This window comes from Homalodisca vitripennis, chromosome 4 (assembly GCF_021130785.1).
Source record: "Homalodisca vitripennis isolate AUS2020 chromosome 4, UT_GWSS_2.1, whole genome shotgun sequence".
NCBI classification, from domain to species: Eukaryota; Metazoa; Arthropoda; class Insecta; order Hemiptera; family Cicadellidae; genus Homalodisca; species Homalodisca vitripennis.
In genome coordinates this window covers 60,987,255-61,008,772 of record NC_060210.1, presented here as the reverse complement: position 1 = coordinate 61,008,772, position 21,518 = coordinate 60,987,255, and the positions used below count along the sequence as shown (strand labels likewise).

At 31.8% G+C, this 21,518-nt stretch overlaps 1 protein-coding gene across 1 annotated transcript in view; it reads right to left on the bottom strand.

The window, feature by feature from the left end:
- The window catches only part of LOC124359361 (DNA-directed RNA polymerase II subunit RPB2), a 115,288-nt gene that overhangs the window by 87,205 nt on the left and 6,565 nt on the right, over positions 1 to 21,518 (bottom strand). The window contains exons 2-10 of the mRNA XM_046812041.1: positions 19,505 to 19,728; positions 18,848 to 19,052; positions 16,774 to 16,901; positions 11,430 to 11,588; positions 10,031 to 10,195; positions 3,957 to 4,153; positions 2,662 to 2,781; positions 2,385 to 2,571; positions 707 to 821 (exon numbers count right to left, since the gene is read on the bottom strand). Of these exons, the coding sequence (XP_046667997.1) occupies positions 707 to 821; positions 2,385 to 2,571; positions 2,662 to 2,781; positions 3,957 to 4,153; positions 10,031 to 10,195; positions 11,430 to 11,588; positions 16,774 to 16,901; positions 18,848 to 19,052; positions 19,505 to 19,728 (1,500 nt within the window). The remainder of the gene's footprint in view (positions 1 to 706; positions 822 to 2,384; positions 2,572 to 2,661; positions 2,782 to 3,956; positions 4,154 to 10,030; positions 10,196 to 11,429; positions 11,589 to 16,773; positions 16,902 to 18,847; positions 19,053 to 19,504; positions 19,729 to 21,518) is intronic.

Genomic DNA, 21,518 nt, shown 5'->3' with positions numbered 1-21,518 from the left:
AAGTAAACTGAGGAATTGTCTAAGCATAGAAGAATGAAGGGTGTCCCGGATAAGTAACTGTGAGTAAAGAAACTAACACAGAGATGTGTACAAGTATAAGCAGCTAACAAGCATGTGTGTTTCAATAATAAAGTTGCACCTCCTTCACTGTTATTTTTAGGCCTGTATTAGCTGCTCGAAAATACTTCTGGTTAGTATTTCACACAGTGGTACAGTGGTTACAAATATGCCACAACCGTTACATCGGAAGAAACAAAGCAACCATTAAATATGCCTACTGAAAAATGTTGTTTACAGTTTGGTGTATTTTAGAACATTCATTTTACAGTTTGATGTTTAAAAAGATCCCTCTTCCACCAACTTCATAAATTACCTCTCCTCTTAATCGTATTTTCAGTAACATTAGACCAGTTTAAATACCATCTGAGGCTTGAAGTTTTAGTGGGTGAAAAAAACTAGCTGTTATCAGCCAATGAAATCTGATACCTTACTATACATAGTTTCTATTTATATTATTATTGAAAAATAAGCATCTTGTTCTTATTACAGTATATTGTTTCCTGTGCTAGACTCCATTTTGACAATCAGCAGACCACGTCAGACTTGGCAGATTTAAGACAATTTGAGCAGTAACATGTAAAGAAACGATAACTTACTGAACTTTAAAGAACGTATGGAAGCTGTGACAACACCAACAGACACTTACCCCACAATGTATTGTGCAGCTGTCGAGGCTTGGCTAATTTACCATCTCTGCCGATGGGAGAGTTTACTCGCCGCAAGTGGGATAATGTTGATGCAAATGTCAATCGATTCAACACCTACAAATAAATGTTATGTCACACATATTGCACTCTTTAGAGTCACATATCGGTACATATTGTGAACAATCATTTTCATTTAATTGTACGGCAGATATTGTGGGCACTGTTCAGCTGGTATAAGATACTACATTTTCTATGTAAAAACAAATTGACTTGCAACATAATGGTTAGGATTTAAAGCAACATTGTGGTGATGTTTTAGACAACTCACTCTTTTCAAAAATTAGGTTTTTTTTCTGGTTGAAAATTTCCGATTTCACAGTTTATGTTTCAACTAAACATAACTAACCGTCACATTTAATCTGTTAACAGCCATGGAGAAAAAATTTCATCACTATCTGTATTTTGGAGAAAAAAAGTATGTATGTGTGTGTCCATATTTTGTCATCATCTGTATATGTAAGAAATGCTATGATGAGTATAATACGATGATTAACTACCAACGTTTAAATTCATATCATTTTTATTATACGTCTTCCAATGTTTTGAAGTAGAGACTACCCAATTCTCTTCTTTTAACAAACTATGTTGTTGGAAGAAATCAGGGGAGAAATCATAAAAAAGAACAAACAACTATCAACGTAGTGTTGACACAGTTAGCTGTCAGGCAGACAGCAGGAAGGCATTGTGAAGTTGAGGTTTGCAGTGTACTAAAAATAATTCATCGAAGTACAAATAAAAAAAGAGGCTTATTGATATCTGTTTAGGGCAACCTTTTTATCAGTACAAGATCAACTCTTTACAGTAAAAAATAATTAAAAACTGAAACAAAACACTCAAATCTTAATTCTAGATATTTTTTTTAGTAAATTACAAAAGTGTGGACAAATAACATAAATTTTACTGTGTAATACTATTACTTGAAGACAATATGAATTAACTGTTCCATCTATTGCACCATCACAAACCTTTATCTAATACACTATTATTTATAAATTAAGGACTATTTATAAAAATTAGAGGAGTGAGCTTATTTGATAAGAATGCAGAAAAAAAATCTTACAGTTGACTTACATTTTTATTTCAGGTTCAAGGCTGAATGAGTAACAAAACATTGTATGCTCAATTATGATCAATATTAAATTTTAGACTTATTAAAATGGTAACTGTAGTTAAAATCACAACTTATCCATACAACATTTAACCAGGGTCAACTCCACTACATTGCGGAGCTAACCTTAAACTATCTGATGTCTTGGATGGGTCGTGGATAAACAGTTGATTAGACCACACTGTAATCGGGTGTTGCTGGTGCACTTAATAACAATACCATTAACTACATCTCATTGATCTCCATTCACAGTTCCTAGGCCAAGGGTGTAAACAAACAATTAAGATAATCAGCTCCCAACTCAAAAAATGATGCAAATTATTATTTGTTTCTATAAATGTTTTGAGAGAGCAAATTATACTTAATATTTTCTAGTTATATAACTGGATTTCCAGACCAGATTATTGTTTATTTATTATAAGTGTGATAAATTCCAAGACTACTTCCAATTACGTGGTGACCCTATTCAAATGCCACACAAAACAAGTTGCTACATTTATAATTTTTACCTGAGATACACCAGCTCTGGCCTGATGAGCTTTTTTTTGGTCGCCCCAGTTTCCTGTGGCCAATGAATACCTCAAGCCATCAGTGATGATCTTGGTCTTAATAGCAAGCTCCAAATTGAAGTCTTTCCCTCTGTCAATAAACTTTTGTGCGTACATTCTCACTTCTTTCATGAGATTTTTGAAAAGCCTGAAATCAATCAATTATAAGTTACTCAGTTATCTAGTGATTCTGTATAATCTATAATTTTTCTCTACGCAGACTCTGATCGGTACTAACCCTCTGAAGAGGAAGGCCAACAGAGGCCCAGCCAAGTCCAGACGCTTGTTGCCATAGTGATCTCGGTCGTCCAGTTCTCGTCGCCCAAGGGCAGCTAGCAGCAGTCGATGTACCATGTACCTGAAATTTATCATATTATAATTTAGTTAAAACAAAATATTTCAATAAATATTTGCATTTTGGACTAACTATTCTACTTTTGCAATTGATGGTTCCATTTTTTTATTTAATTGAGCACGTAATTGACAAGGGTACGTAAGGAAGTATATAACCTTAAATGTTCTTGAAAAGGAAGTTCTAGTTTAATACCCATTACCTCATAACCTTGTAATGTAAAGCTTTAATCTACAGTAGCTTTGAAACACATGTATTTCAGAGCTAAAAACAAGCAAGCTTGATTAGAATATTAGTATTTTGGCAAAACATCTGTTATTTACATTGAGTGTGCAAAAAATTACAGTAAAGCCACAATTAATAATATTACAGCTTGACATTCTGTGTATTGAAAAAATACACTTACATTACTCCAACTAGCATAGTCATGCTGTGTCTAACACACACTAAAGCATACAATTCAATATAAACAATTCATGCACAATCTGCATGTCAATGACACTAAAATCGTCATCACTACAGATAACACTTCTGGTTTTTCAATATAGAGCTACTCATGTACCACAGTAACAGTTTCAAACGAAGGTACAGCTGCCTCAGCTCTTGCATTTGTTCCTCATTTTTTCCCATATACAGCGCTGTCAATCAATGAAATTAATATTAATTTTAAAGGCTGACAGCTTTTTATTGAAATTTCTAACAACAGTTGGTAAACTGGGGGATGATGACTGTTATTCAGGCCATAAAAGTAGTACTACTAAAAACATTCAAATTTATATATGAATGAAGTAGGTAATATCTTCTTGATCCACAAATCAATATCTTTCAGATTTTAAATTAATTTGATTGAGTAAAGATGTCATCAAAATCTAACAATGGAATGACATTGATTAACTCTTGTTAATATTACTATGGAAGTCAATCATTCCAATCTCTTAGCGAAGAAGCTCCTTGATTGCATTTCGTTTTCTTCTTAGTTCTATAAAATGCTTCATGTAACTCATTGATGATTTGTTTACTAGTTTGTTACCTGAAATCATTACTAAAATTCATTTGTTACCATTGAATATTCAGAGACAAATAATTGTGTTGTACATCACACCACACTTTTAATAGTTAGTTGCCGTGTTTCATAATTTCTTACATTTTCAATCAGACTTTAATTTTTTACTTGAACATACCCCAAGAAGTAAGCTTTCTTGGTCTCACAAAAATCAGACACTCCAACATGAGGTAACATTTCCTTCTGCAAGATTTCTCTCGCGTACTTGATACGCTTTTCCTTGGTGACTCCAGGCCTAGCTCCTCTTGCTCCAATAAAGTTCAGAGCTACATTCTGCTCTTGGATCACAAAAGCTTCGTCCAAAGATGGCTTAACCTAAAAAAGAAAAAGTCAATTAAGAAATATTTTTTTAATAAATTTATTAAACTGTGCAGTAAGTTCCCTCAGATCAAAATGAGCTAGTGGTTGATGAAGACCTGAAGTTTTTGGCTCAGAAAGTTCCTTTAGGTTTCCCTGACAACTTTCTTGTAACAAACCACCCTTCCTAAGAGCCAACCTTACGTAATATTAAGACTATACAGGATGCACACTCACTCCATGTTTATAATTACCTTGATATATATATATATATATATATATATATATATATATATATATATATATATTCTCAAATATTTAGTTCAATGCAGAAATAATTAAATCTGTTATATTGATTATGAATGTTATTTTCTATATTATATTCTAAGTGGGAAAGATTTAAAGATTCAAGATTCAAGATTCAAGATGTCTTTATTAGTCATTAAGTAACATAATTAGTTACAATAGACTTCGTCACATTATTAGGCAGTAATACTTAAAAAATTAACAATTTTATAATTGGAGACTTATTTTAAAATTAACAGGAATGTTGCAAGATATAGGAACTTACAAAACTAATAATTGGTATAAATAGAGAGTGGTTGTATAAAATTATTTAAGAAATAAGAAAGCATTGTAGGGTAAATATATATAAAAAACACAGACTGGACAAGAAACACAAATAACACATACAATTAAAACCCAATGAAAAATGTAACAATATAAATATTTAAAATATGTAAGTCAGGTGGTTAAACATAAAATCTCCAAACTATAAAATAAAGGTTAAAAAACTTAAAACTTGACTAGACAAAATTATAAACTTAAGGAACTAATATCACAGGCCAAATATTCATTCACAGAGTAAAATGCCTTTTCTTTAAGCCATTTGCTTACAACTCGTTTAAACCTATTTATATTTACAATCCATCCTCCTTTTGGTAATTTATTAAATAGTTTTATTTTCATATAGATATGACTACCTTTTGTTTTTTCAAGCCTGGTCCTTGGCAGCTCTAACATGTACTTTTTTCTAGTTTTATAAGTATGTATGGTTTCTCTAACAGTATAACTTTGCAGATTTGCTTTCACATCCAGTAAACAATAATATATATACAAACAGGGCAATGTCATGATATTTAAATCCCTAAAAGCTTGCAGGCAAGATTCCCTTTCATTAAGATTTTTTATAATTCTTATTGCTTTTTTTTGCCAGACAAACACTTTATTTGAATGGCAACTATTTCCCCATAAAGAAATTCCATAGACTAAGTGGGAGTGGAAAAAGGCATAGTAGGAGGTTATTAGCATTTCTTCGGTGATGCAGAGTTTCAATTTGCGCAATAGGAAAATTACTCTCGCCAATTTAGTACAAAGATTTTCTATATGGCTTTCCCAGCTTAGTCTACTGTCTAAAAAGATTCCTAATAGTTTAACAGGCTTAAAACATTTGTAAATTACATGGTCCATTGAAAAAATTATATTTTCTGTTTTGCTATTGTTTACAACAAGCCTGTTAGCCTGAAACCACTCAGTTGCTACCTTCATTGCATTTTCTTGTATTTTTATTAAACCATTAAGTGTACTATGGTGATTTAGAAGAGTAGTATCATCAGCAAACAAAACTGACATACAGGGTAAATTGAAAGGAAAATCATTAACTGCAACGATAAATAAAAAAGGACCTAAAACTGAGCCTTGTGGCACACCAATTTGAATTGTTTTTATGAGTGACGAAGTAGAACCCTGAACAACCATTTGTTTTCTATTTTTCAAATAAGATACCAACAAATTCAACTCACTACCTTGCACACCATAGCAATAAAGTTTACTTATAAGTAACTCATGAGGTATGCTGTCGAAGGCTTTAGACAAATCAATTAAGGTTGCAGATGATGTTGTTTTATACTCAAAATTATGAATAACATTACCAACTAGAGTTTCTACAGCTTTTGTAGTATTCAGTCCTGGTAAAAACCCAAACTGCTCTTTACATAAGAGACCATTTAGCATGAAAAAGTTTTGTAATTGGTTTTTGATACAATATTCAAATATTTTGCTAAAAATAGGTATTAAAGATATGGGACGATAACTGGAAGGGTTTGTTTTATCACCCTTCTTATAGATAGGAACTACTTTTGCTATTTTTAAACATTGAGGAAATGTGCCTTCAATTAACATTCGATTAAATAGATAAGTTAGTGGTTCAGCTATGACACTGATAATCTGTTTAGTAATCTTATTCGAAAAACCATAGTAATCTTCACTACCCGATAGATTTAATTCAGAAGCACACTTTAGGACATCTTCAACAACAATTACTTTCCAATATAACGTATTTCTTGGAGTACAACTATTTACATAATTATTTACTAAGCTAAGAGCTACACTAAAATCATCAGGTACTTGAGTTTTATTCATATCTAGTGCTACATTTATAAAATAATCATTAAAAACATTAGAATCAATATAAGACTCATTAGATTGTGATTCTGTGCTTTTTTCAGCTTTGATAATATTCCATGCAGCTTTACATTTATTTTTAGACCTCTTAATGTAATCTTCATTTGCCAATAGCTTTTCTTCCTTAATCAAGGCTTTATACCGTTTTCTAGCTTCCTTGTACACTGATTTAGCCAACAGTTCTCTTTCTGTACCTTTACTATTTTTTAAATTGTCATAACAAACTAAAACAAAACTTCTAAAATTCTTAAGTTTTGGCGTAAACCATTGAATATTTGGCCTTTTTGAAATTTTAACTATAACTTCTTTTAAATAACATGTTTCTTCATATAAACTAGTCAATAAATTAATAAAATAAGAAAATGCCTCGTCAACAGTATAAAAAAACTTAAGCCTAGTCCAATCTACTTCAAGAAGTAGTTTTTTAAAACTATCAATGGTGATAGGCGTCATCACTCTTATTTTTTTGTACATGTCATTCGTTTTTACAGCACATTGTATGTTTGTCAGATTAGATTTATATAAGCTAGCTAAGATGCCAGCATGGTCAGACAGGTGAGGTTCCACTACTTTACATTTAAGTTTTCTTGTATTTATATTAGTGATAATGTTGTCTAAACATGCCTCTCCTCTTGTGTTTTCCAGGTTCAAGCAATACATATTGTAAGTGCGTAATAAATTAAGAAAGGACTCCTTTTCAAATGAATTTTTAATTATATTTATGTTAAAATCTCCTGACAAAACTATGGTTTCTTTGTATGTTTTTGATAAAAATTGTAAAAGTGTATCTAGTAAACAGAAGAAAATCTTAACATCAGAATCAGGTGTGCAATAAATAGTTACAATTAAGAAATTTTCTTTTTTTTAGTAAAATTGCTGAAGCTTCAAATACAAGAGGAAAACAATAATTTTCCAAGCTAATTATTTGAAATTCCATCCCTACCCTGGCATATACACTGCTTCCTCCTCTTATAAGGGGAGGTTTTCTACAATAACTACTGGCTAAATTAAAACCTAGTGGAGGATATAAAAGTAATTCCTCCTCAACAAGCCAATGTTCATTAATTGTTATTATGTCGATAGTTATATTAAGTTCATTTATCCAAATATTTAACATGTCTAGTTTATTTTTGATCGACTGGATATTCAAATGAAAGATATTAAATCCCATGAAGTCTGTTACTGTGTTGTCATCAGTGGCGAGGGCGGGTGGCGACTTGGGACTGGAGATGGTGAGTTTCCCGAGTTGTTGACTTTGTTTGTTTGGGCTGACTGCATCACTGGCGATTCAGTACTTAGAGATGATGTGGGTCGCTTTTCTGGATTGTCTCTTACTGCTTGTATTATTTCATGAGCCAGCCACCTTTTACCACTAACACTAAGGTGTAAACCATGTCTAGTATGCAAGTGTTTATTTGCTTTACTGGCTTCAACTAGTGTCACATTAGGATACTTCTCAGAGAGCTTCTTCAGAATTTCATTGGTTTTCTTTGTCTCTTCATTTACACACGACCACTCAGCCAGGTCATATCGATTAGGCAAGTCCACCTAAACTACATTACTTGTGTAACATTTTGCCATTTCAAGAGCTTTTGTAATGTTATTAATGGCAACTTGAGATTCGTTTTTAGCAACATCATTTGCTCCACACATGAGAACAAGTACATCGTCATTTGAACAATTTTCTTTTTCGAAGTTTATCATGTTCAGGACTTGTTCACTCTTTCCTCCAGGTTTTACATAACCTATAGCCTCAAATGAGTTTTGAATATTATTAATATTCCAAGCAATATCCCTTCCATGACTGTCTGAACAAAGTAGCAATTTCTTTTTTGTAACAATGTTTTGTACTTTAACTTGAACATTCTCAGCATCAATATTCTGGAGTTCGTCTTCATAGTCGTCCGTGTCAGAAGAAAGTACTTCATAGTAATTGAAGGTTGAAATTGTACTTAATGGCTGCTTTTTTATATGCATTTTGCCTTTAGAAGGATTTCTGATGTTCTTGCTCACGACATTTGAGAAGAGTTCTTTTTCAGATGTCGCTACTGGAGTGTTGTGAGGTGTTTGAATATTCTTTACGAGAGGCAAACTTTTTCTTTCAGACTGCCATTCTTTTCCTACATTTACATTCATTTGGTCCAATAAGGCCTTTAATTTTCTTTCAAGTAACAAGTTCTTTTCTTCCTTTTCTAAGACCAAAATTTCTAATCTTGAACTATGACTTCTTAATTCTGTAATTTCTTCCTTGGCAAATGTAAGCTCTTCATTCAATGTCTTAATTACTTCATTCAAGTTTTCTATTTCTGAAGTTAGGTCCTCATTTATATTTTCAACATCTTAGTCTTCTTTGTAGCTCAAGTTAATTAAGTTACATTCATTACAGAACCACAATGTGTTGTGTTTCTCAATTTGTTTAAACCCTTCTTGTTTTAAGTCTGTACACTTCAGATGAAACCATTTTGAGCAGGTTCCTTTACACAATACAGCGTGACATTTACCAACATTTCTTGTACATTTTCCACAAGGATATTTAGGCATTTTTGATACTTTATTTTTAATCTTGTTAAAAAATAAATAAATAAATATAAAATAACAACAATATTTATTTTTACTATTTTTGTATTAATATAATAAATATAAATTCTTTAAATTAAATTAATAAATAAGAAAAGCAATTTATTAGTTTAAAAAAAAATTTACAAATAATGAACACAAAAACAAAACAAAAAATATATTAATTATTAATAATAATTTGTTATTTTGACTATCAAAAAGATTCACCACCTCCAGTTGGATTCGATCTAAGGACCTCAGGTTTACTGAATACAGACTCAAGCACTGAGCTATACAACTTGATAAGAGTGTCAGGAGATAAGAGTCTGTTTTCCTTCAGCTACACAAGAACAAGTATATACAAGAACTCTTTAGCAGGTTTTATTTAATCCGAACAAAGAAGTTGTTGTTATTATTATTATTAGCACACCGATAAAAATTGATATCCTTGCACCAAGCCTATTAATAAAATGTGCTTTACTAACAAAAATTTTCACAAACTACAATTAAAAATTCACAAACCAAATTTTTTGTTTTATAGTTTTTAGGTTATCAAAACAGTCTAGAAATAATTATTGAATTATGTTTAACAGTTTTTGTAAACTATTACTCAGTAAATTAGTTTACAGTTTTAAAAATACATTAACAATGTTTTAAGCACTTACAACACTAAATTCCACTATTAAACTAACTAAATAATAGAGCTCACTCAAGTCCTGTTTCAACTCAAAGCAGACGACACTTTCTCTTGACAAATAAAATAAAACTACATCATGACATGAAATTTATGTTCAGAGAATGTATAAAAAAAGAACTTCCTTACAATTTTATTATGAATATACATTATTCAAATTATAATATACAAATAAATTTTACCATTTCCATCATCTCTGGATCGTCAAAATCATAAATGATGTGTTCCAAAATGTCTCTGTCAGCCACGAAGCCCAGGGCTCGGAAAACAATCATAATTGGAATCTCTTGTTTGATGTATGGAAGAATTGCGATGATCCGTTGACCGATTGCTGACTTTTTAATACTCTGCAAATAACCAAAAATATTTACTTAATACATTTATACAATAACAACAGTAAATTACAAAATGCAAAATTAAAAACTTTAAAATAGTATGCATTCACACTATGTACTGATTAATTGAAGGAATAACACAAATATGTTGTACTTGAGTTACTGAAACATCATTACACACTATAATGGAAAGAGAGGAGTTTGAATACCATTGATATTTACATGGATATTGTTTTTACTAGAAAAATCACAATCAACTATTATTTTTTAAATCAAATTAAAAACAAATACCCCCCCCCCCCAGGTGCAGTCATCAAATGTCTGGACTACACAAAATAAGAAGAGCCGGCAGAAGGCCAAAGAAACTCTAGGTGGCGGATGGAGCAGCGGTAGGAATGGCATCAATTCATATCATCGAGAAAAAAGAAAGAAGGGTGACCAAGGCGTGTCCAGAGGCGCTTCTGAATCCTCTAGAAGGGAAGACCTTCACTTAGGTGCTTTGAGAGATCCGAGCAAAGTCTAAACCTGAGAATAAGTAAACTGAGATTCTATCAGTGACAAAACGAGGTTAGGATATGTCGTTTGAGCAGGCACAAATTTAAAAGGAAAAGCACAGTTTTGTGATGCGATGAAGGGTGTGCTCGGTTCAACTTAAGTTGTCGGTAGCCTTGAACCTTGAGCTGCCCTTGAAGTATGTGACATTGATTGTTGCACTGACGCTGAAGATGTTAAGGCAGAAATTGAGAAGCAGGTTGGCACAACCACGGGGAAAGTCAGAATAAGCTTATCTAGACCGAACTCGTAGGAGCAAAGGCTTGCAATTGCTGAGCTTGGTGAGCGTGTTACCACCCATGTTATGGACAGTGGACATATCAGGATTGGTTGGGTGTACTGCCAAGTGTGATCCCATGTGACAGTGATGTCTGTTGTTTCTGGTGTTTTTGAATTTTTCACTATCAATCTACTTGTAAAGGCTCCGACTAAAGAAAAGGTGATGCGTGCTTGCAGTGTGGAAGTTGAGTGAAAGAGTATGCTAAAACAACCCTAATTCAACACAGCCACAAATTAAAGACTATTTTCATTTCATTTTCTAAAGAAACTGATCATAACTATAATGAGTGCAAAAAGTAAAAGATCTGTTTTTAAATTTGTTTTATATAACTATAATAGATAGGAAGCATGTAATTTACAGGTGAATAATAAATATCAATCAAAATATGTTAATTAAAAAATGATATAAGTGTACCTGTCCTCCTCTAGCCATCATGTTGACCCAGAGAGTGGAGGTTGGCCGAGAAGAATGTTCCAGACAAGATCGGATCTCAGCCTTATACGCAAATTTGCCATCCTTCATGCTGAACACATACACTGTGTTGGTGGCCATTTTCTCCTGGGCAATAAGCACCTGGACAAAAAACAATGTTGCTACAGCTAGACTGTTATTCTAAATTATACTTGTATTAAATGATAGATGAACCCCTTTAAACCTACAAGATATTTATTAAGTTTTTTATTGGTTACTTTATAAATATAACTAAATATAAATCTAACCAACAACTCTTACTTTGAAGACTAATAAGATTAGAGAAGTAATAAAAATTTGCAAGTACTGAAAGAGTTGACTGCTCAGTAATCCTAAGTAGAACATAACATGTTCCATTAGTCCTGTCTGCATATTTTTAGTTTACTAATTCTCCTCTTTTCACTAACTGCTCTAGCCAGATAAATTATTTTAGAGAAATAGGCAGAGTAATGCTAAAAATAGGATAACCTCTTCTATTTACTATATAAAAACATACTGATGAAAGATTTATTTATGTGAAAAATAGAAAATTTGACTTGTACTCAACTAAATAAAGAAATCTATTATCGCATATATTCTTGCAATATCCACCATATGCACTAGGATGACCAAATGGGGGGGGTCATTCACTACAAATTTTCTGTCACTCTCAGTGAAGCCGAGTATGGGAACACTCCCCCGGAATATGTTAAATGATAATAATATTAATGTGTTTGACAGCCATCTGAGAACATATTACTCTTATTTTTTGCTCTAGAAAAACTGCTATAATGAAATATAATGTTTTGGAGACCATCCAATAACAAAAAACTTTCAAGAAAAAGATGTTATACTAAAGAAAACAACACAGACTTCAGAAATTGGCTATACCTTAAGAACTACACGACACAATCTCCACCTTTTACCTAGAATTTATACATTCTAAAATGGACTTCCAGGATACATATCTTTTACTTGAAAATTTGGGGTGAATTTGTATTACTTATGATATGTATTTTACATTTAATTTTTTTTTAATTCAAACCATGACACCAATAACAACTTTTGGGATATAAATCAATATGGGAAATATATTGTGCCGCTGAGTGGTTGATGTCCATTGTGTGCATTGCACATACACGTGAGACACTCAGCGATGGACAAATATAGACATATAAAATATGCTTCAAGTTACATATTATTCATAAACCACAATATTTCGTTACTTTGAAAATCTATTTTTGATATTCATAAATTCTGTACAAAATGTGACAGAAACACATTATAGTGATCAGCAAATAACTATTGTATTAATTAATAAACATACATGAATATAAATCAACAAAAATACATCTAGTTTGTTTGTTGGAGATTTTAATATCATTCTACTAGTCATAACAGACACTAATGCACGAATGTTTTGAAAAATATTGCAACATGAAAATTGGAGTAGTGTTTTTAATGAAAGAGATGTTGAAAGACAGTCCATTAATTTTTTCATAGACACTTTAAAGAGACTATTCAAACAGAGCGTTCCCTTTAATTCACTAAACAATATCAGTTTATAAGAAGCCAAACTTGTATAATCATAAAATTATAAATAACCGACAAATACTTCAAAATGTGTATATTTTACAGATCAATAGCCCACCAGAATTAACCCTTACGCGGCGCTATTTGACGTGCGCTGTGCGAGTGGCGGGGCGTGCGAGACCTGCCTGTCCTCGCTGAGCGATGGGATTTCACTCAAATCTCACGTCCCGCGCATCGTTCTAGTTATTGCCTCTAACTTTCTTATTTTTTATTCAATTGGTTCAAAGTAAAGTTTTTATTTTGTAAAACTAAATTACCTTTATTTTGAGTTAATCTTACACATTTTCCGACAGTTAATATATGTGTTTTACATTAATTTAGTTTTAAAAACTTGTGTTTCATGACAAGCGTGTTTTGTGGTAAAAAAATCTAGATAGAAGCTGTTTTCAAATACTTTTTATTGAAATTAGTTTTAATATCAGTATACAGCTTATGTTAGATTTTAATTAGAAAAGAAACTTTTTTAGGGATAAGAATACACCAATACACCAGGGCAACCTGGAAAATTATAAACAATTTTACTTTATATTTTTCCTCATCTAAACGTGAGAAGGGTGGAATATTTTAGTCTAAGCTGAGATATGGCATAGTTTTCTAGAGATTTTGTTTTTTCAAGAATTTTAATAGAGTATTCGTTCCACTTGGACTTGCTGGTTGTTTAGGGTCTCTGACTACAAGAGATTCAAATATATTTTCCATCAGATAGCATCCTAACACTCTACTATTTATTAATTTATCATTATATTGATTTTGTTTTGAATAACAGCAAATTGTTTATATTTCCAAAACATAGCTCCAGCAATATAAACTAAAATTAATTAAAAATTAAATTTACACATTTATAAAAATTCAATTCTTATACATTTTAATGTTTACATACATTTCTTGAGTTACTATACAGTATTAATAATATTTTTGTTAAAAAATGCTATAAAATAAATTTAATGAGTTATTGAATAACTTGTGTAATACCGCATATCACAAATTCACCACCAATGGGTTGAAAGTTTATTTTTTTATTTTTATGGGCAGATCAATTATTATGAAACACGTTTTGTTAAGCATCTAATTTGCCTTAAGCAATTTTTGTTGTAACAATACCAACTGAGAAGTGTAACAGTAACAGCGAGTAAAATGTAATAACTTTTTATGAATGAAATATTTTAACCCTTATAACGCCACAGACCCCGTATGGCGCATAGACAAACTATCTCCAAACGGCAAAGACGCGGTACGGCGCATCGACACAAAACTGCGTCTATAGCAAATTTAAGTTCCTTTTAAATCCGATCAATGTCACTAACGGTATGCGTCAACCATGTGTGTGGGTTATTGACCTATGTCAAGCGTCAAAATATAGCTGTCGCGTTACATTGTTTGAAACAATAGACGGGGTGTCTAGACACTCTCCCCGCCACACGGCACAGACGCTGTACAGCGCGCGCGCTTTTGTTTGCAGTTTGGCTTCAGGTAGTGCGTGTCTAACCATCGCTGAGTCGGTTTCCTTCGTCGTGTTTTCTGTTTATATGGTTTTTATTTATTTTTAATTTTATTATATATAATTTATTTTAATTATATTTATATAATTGTCTGGTAATGTTTATAGTTTAGCTAATAAAATTTTGTGTGCCTTTTATTTTGACTTTATTTATATCTACAATTTAATGTCCCATAAATATATGTACGTACAAGATAATTTTAAAATTTTTACTTTTTTATACTTACCATAATTATAGAAAGTAAAAATTAAAATTAACTTTACACATTCAAATTTTTTTTTTTAATATTGTGCCGTTTGCTGGAAGTCGTGAAAAGATATACTGACGTTATAAGGGTTAAAACAGTATAATCAGCAAACTAAAGGTTTTGTACTTTTTTTTGTTACTTAAACCACCATTGGTATTCATTAATAACAAATGTCATTTTGTTACTTAAACCACCATTGATATTTATTATCAACATATGTCAGTAATACACGAATAGCGCCAACATCGAAAGCGATGATAACACTATGTTAAGCTAATTACAAATTGGTCGTTCAAAGAGATGCCCGGTAGACGTTTAAGGCCATTATTCACTATCTCTCTCATTTGAAGCGCGGGAAGTGTGGGAGTGCAGTGGCTTGTGTTTGTACACCCCTACGGTTTGCAGACGGACTCGTTATTCCGAAAAATTATTAAGCTCAAGTCTTGTGTGTAACACATAGCGTAGCTATGGTAGGAAGGGTTCATCCAATTTTAATGGTGAATTTGACCCCAGTTCGCCTTCCTTTTATTGCAGTGTCTGGTATTTGATGCTGTTTCAGACTTGACTCATGGAATCTGGAGTCATGTTTGTTTGATGAGGTCCAAAGAATGTCGATAACGAAGAATATATTCTTGTGTTTTACTATATGTCAGCTGTTTTACTTAAAATATTTAAACAAATAAAAAAAAACTGAACTACGAGACATGGTTCATCAATATACTTTCAGTTCAACGCAAGTTCACCCTTTTAATGCCAGTTACCCGGACGTTTTAAAAACGTGCATAAACTGTCTGGGTTACCACACGTTTTTAATAAAATATATTAAAAATATAATACATTATATTATTACACGTATTTCATATAAATTCCCATTAAAAATACACGCACTTTCTATTAAGCATGTTATATGATGCACAAACACAGCTGATCAATCAGTAACAATAACAAAAGTTTATGATCAAGTTGGCCCGTTGTCAATGATGTCATAGTAGAAACACTTTATTTTCATTGTTGTTAGCCTAGTTTTCCAGTGTTAGAATGTTGTGGTTATGTTTATGTTTGTTTATAATAATTATAATATAGCCTAATAGTATGTGTGTAGTTTAGATGTGTAGTAAAGTATTATGCATGTTTCAAGGTTCCCACTGAATGAAAATACTCTTAAATGAGTAGTAGAGGAAAAGTACCTACAAACTTTGTAACTGATATATCTTGTGTCATGTAAATAAGCAAACTCATGTTAGGCCTATTATTTTTGTTCTATCATACATGTTATATAATTATTATTATGGCTATCACTAATAAAACAAGTAGTAAAATCAGTACAGGAAATGGACATTTGCTAATCAAGATATGCATTTTAGTTCCTCATAAAAAAGTGAGTGGCATTAAAAAATTCTATAATATTTTTATTTTAGGTGATTATTTTATAAAAATTACTGTATATGTTAAAAATAATGTTCTTTTAGTGTGATTGCTTTATTGAATGTGAGAATTTGTTTTGTTAATTATTTGAGTGTCAAACCTAAAAATAAAAAAAAATATATTTTATTGTTGTTATCCTTTGTGTTTTTGGTAGTATAAGAAGTTTTGAGAATATTTAGTGTTAATATACACAGTTTTGTACAAAACAAAAATTATAAAAAACTGCTAATAAATAACAAAGTTATATTATATAATAACCTTATGCAATTTGCTAAAAATGGCATGGCATTTTTGGATAATATCTGCAAAAATACTTTTAGCATTATTGACTAACATAAAAAAAATGTCTGGCACTGAAAGGGTTCAAATATACCTTAAATATTTGTATCAATGGGAGAGGGGTTACAACCTCCAAAATTCCCCCCCCCCTCTCTACAGATATGCATATAGCAATAAGTACATCTAGTTAGACCATTAATAAAGTACCAACCTAAAAAATTACTATATTATTACAGAGAAAACAAAGCAACATTATTTGACTGACCTTTTCTGAGCCGTTTATGATGAAGTATCCGCCAGGATCCAAAGGACATTCGTTCAACTCTGTCAGATCTCGATCTGTCAGACCACTAAGCAAGCAGTAAGTTGATCTCAACATGATGGGAATTTTTCCTGGAAACATGTTTACAGATTTAGTATGTTGAGATTAATTAACTAGGTAATTATCATTCTTTTCTATTTTTATTTTGAAGTATGTATTCATTTTATATTTGAAATAAAATTTACTAAGAACTGTATAGATTTCTCACTAAACCTCAAAATTTCTGTCTTTAAAACAAAAAAGCAAAAGTGTACCTAACAAAGGCCCTGTTATATAAATTAGCTGTTATCGTCTTTGTATCAATAAATGTTCATTTTGTTTTCAAATCTAATAAAATGTCTGAATTCAGCAATGATAGTTAAAAAAATTATTCTATAAAAATTATTCTTTTTAATAATAACAAATTATTTAGTTTTAGATAGATGTAACACATTACATGTAAAAAGCAATAGTACTCAATGTAATACACCAGCACTATAGCAGTTATAGTATATGATGTAAACACTTTGGTTCCCAAGTGGCACAGTGTTTAGTACTGGATGTTGTACCAGGGCAAAATTTTATAAGCTCGGGGAGTGAATGTGTTTATTAGGAAGATTTCGGGTGTACTGTATACTTATACTGTACCCACTCTTCCCCTTATTCTGCTTCAAAAGATCTTAGCACAGGTCAATGGCTAATGAGATTGGCAGAATAAATCTTAAAAGGAGATCAGCATCCATTTTATTAACCCTTCGTACGCTGTAAGCGGTATATTCCGCCGAGTAAATTTAACTCGAAACGTTCTAAGCGGAATAGATCGTGGAATCCCCTGACAACGCAATATATTTACGTTAGTTCTACAAATTGCCGCCAGAATGCTTGAGAGTGAATATTTAGTGTTCTAATGACGCAATGTGAAGCGTGACTTATCAAAACAGCTGGGACCAATCACAACGGAAGCTTTTGTTTGCTTTGTCAGTCTGCGACATCGCCAGTGAGCAAGCTGTACGCTCTAAGTGGAAATACTCGCGCGTGACAGTCAGCTGCCGGTGGCCGCTGTGTATTGTTGTTTATTGTTTATAACCTGCTATACTGCTTTAGCTGTCTGTTGTGCGGGGTTATCCATATCGATAATGCGATAAACTATATATCTATGTAAAACATGTGAGGCCAAGCCTGCCCTCCACCCAGATGAGTGTTTTGAGATTTACCACACACAAGTCCAATATTAGTGTGCCTTTTTTTATTTTTGTACCATTTTGTGTTCTTTATATGTTCCATATTTGTCATGGATTTGTTCTCTTCATTATCTACTAATTTTGTATAAATAATATATATTACTGTTGTGATAAATTTTGTTACTTTCAGAAAAGTTTATTGTACTTTATATACTGCCGCGTATATTTACATGTATATGTACTCATGTAAATAAAATAAAAGCAATAAAAAAACTATCATGTGTTTTCATCAGTTGCAAGACCAATAAACCTAAAAAAATATATAACTTTCAAAAAATAAAAAATTATTGATTTCTTTTATTGAGCATTAGAGCAATTTTATACAACTTGCTTTCAGCGTACGAAGGGTTAAAAATGTTTCAAAGTTCATATTAATTTTAGTTACTTAACAGGCCTATCAGTTAAATACCCTATACCACTATACTATTATGAAAAATAGTGGATGTCATAATTAATTATAAACATAAAATGAATACAACTATTTTCTCAAGTTATGTTTTTAGTTATATTTTCTTGACTCATTTTTAATATACTTTATTTTACATAAGATAACTTTATTACAAAGTGTGGTTTTGGTTTAATAAACTTTTCCAACATTTATGCAATCACCCAGCATTTTTCAAATATTGTGAACTTTATCAAGAATATTGTTTTAATACTACCTGTTGTGTTGAGAATGAGACCCAATTACGCTTCATATTGAAGTAAAGAATGATAACTTTCTCTTATTCTATACAGACTATTATTTAGAATACAAATTACTTGAATTATATTTGTTTGTAGTCTATTTTACTCACCAATAAAGGATTTCTGATGCTGTGATTCTATCGGATCTTCACCTTCTTTAACAATTGTTTTGGTAATATCTACATATAGAGGAGCTGAGTATGTCAGGTTCCGTAGCCTGGCTTCATTAGGCATCATAGGAGATGGTGAACCATCTTTCTCCCAATGTGTTGGTTTTGACAAATAGATTTGGTCAAATTTCAGCAAATAGCGGGGCTGAAATAAAATAAAACTAAAGACACTAATAAAATATTTCATAAATGTAAATTCTAAACACTCTAAATTGCACTGATTTAAATTTATGCCTGACTTTCAAGATTGATGAAACGACAAAGAGACATTAAATTTAACACAATATATACACCAATGGATTTTATAGACAAATTTAAAATTCGTTTTACTTCTGAAGTAAAACTAAGTAATCGATCTGGTCTTTTGACTTTGTACAGAATAAAACGAGAGATTTGATTTTTTCTCTTGTAAACACTAAAACAAAAAAATAAAAAAGCTATTTTAATTTTTTGTTTGAAAATAAAAAGCAACATTTTTAGTAAAATAAGTTAGTCAAATTAATTAATACAGTTTGAGAAAATACAATTTAAAAATATTGCTTGCGTCTCAGAGCATTAGTGCTGACTAACTAGACTATCTGTTTACATTGAATTTACCGGTGTTTCAATTTCCCCAGTAGTATGCTGAGCTTCTGCCTGCAAGTCTATCTGTGGAGAATCTTCAACGATTCTTTGAACTGACATTTGTATAAATTCATCAAAGGAGTCCAACTGCTGTCGTACCAGACCTTTCTCCTCAAAATAGGCGCTGATAACAATCCAGCAAGCTTCTTGCCAGAGTTCACTGGAAATCTCTTCCGCTTCTTCATCCTCATATTGATCTGTAAAATCAACAGGTTTGTTTACATTGAATTACTTAAAATGTACATGACTGCAGTTTAATTCGAGTGGAATTGTGTTGTTTTCTATGGAACTGTTCTTTATTTACAGGGTAGGGGTAAGGATGTGTCACTCTAACCAAAAAGTAACAAGTCATCCTTGTGATTTTAATGAAAAATTATATTTTGTTGTAATTGTACCACTTGCTTTAAAAAGCACAAAGGTACAAAATTTAAAAAAAACTTGTAACACATATCCTCTTACCCTATAATTTATTGCAATAATGTATAATAGTCAACAGAACTGATATAACAAAGGAAAAATGATTCTTCACCATGGAGGTAGAAACTGACCAAAATGATGAAAAACAGAAAAACTCTTAAATTTGTGAGTTGGCTGGGACGTGTTTGACCATCAATGACGAAGAATTGACAGAAAATGTTTCCAACTGGTTGAAGATACAGGCGAACTTCTATGAAGCAGGTATACAAAAACTTGTGCCACGCTACGACAAATGCCTACAAAATTACGGCGGTTATGTGGAAAAGTAGTTGAAGAGTTGTAGAATTTTGTGCAATAAATAATTTTTCTGTATCTGTACTCACTTTAATTGTATTCCCAAACGGAACTTACTTTCTGGACCTACCTCGTATGTAAACCCTTGCAACATACTTTAGAATTGTCTTGGCTCTTTTGGCAAGTAGTTATTAAAAATAGGACATTATAATGGTTCAGAAAATAGAATACAATATTCTCCACTTCCATAGTTAACATAGGCTAATGTCAGTATGTTACTAAGAAGCACTCAAGATGAAAATACCTCTGGTAGACAAACTCCAAATAACCCCAAATATTAAGGCCATAACCTACATATAATGTCACAAGGCCGCTTACATGAAACTGGTCATAGATTCCATCCATAGAAAGAATAAGTACCCGCAACTAATTCTCAGCTGACTCCTAACTTAGTTCCTGAACTAATGCCGTACAACAAATTCTATATTATTTTATAATGAAGGTAAATACTACAAATACAGGTTTTAAGTGAACAGTCTACTTTCATTATTATAACCACCATTTGCAGAGGCTATTTTCGGGACTTTACTGATTTACAGACCAAGTTCCGAACAACCTTATAGTAAGTTCTATACCTAAAAAAAATACGAGCCGATTTTGATAAAACTTTGCATACACATTCGAGATATAGTCTAGTATATTATATTATAAGTCCTCATACTCAAGCTGCATCTATTTTCGGTGCTATCTCAATTTTACGGGGCAAATACATAATCTGCATGTTATGGAAGGTCTCGTACCACTACAATGTACAAGCTGATTTTGATAAAACCATACAGATTCTAAAGATAATCCTCTATATTGTTAGGCCACGCCTATTTTCAGAGCTACATTGATTTTATTGGGTACGACCTAAAGAAAACCTATTGATGGTCTCTTTACTCAAAAAAGTATGAGCCAATTTTGATTAAACTTTGCATGCGCACATTAAGACATTTCCCTCTATGTTATATAACATTTATAGGCCACGCTTATTTTTGGAGTTATATCAAATTTATGGGCCAAATACAGAATCTGTAAGTTATGGATGGTGTCGTACCTAGCCAATTGTTATAAAAATTTGCATGCATATTCTAGTCATAGTCTACTATACTATTATATTACAACCCTCATCCTTGGCTGTGCTTAGTTATATAGTGGATTATGTCTTGAATGTGTATGTAAAATTTTATCACAATATGTGAATTACATAACTGTATTCTCACCCAAAATGTTG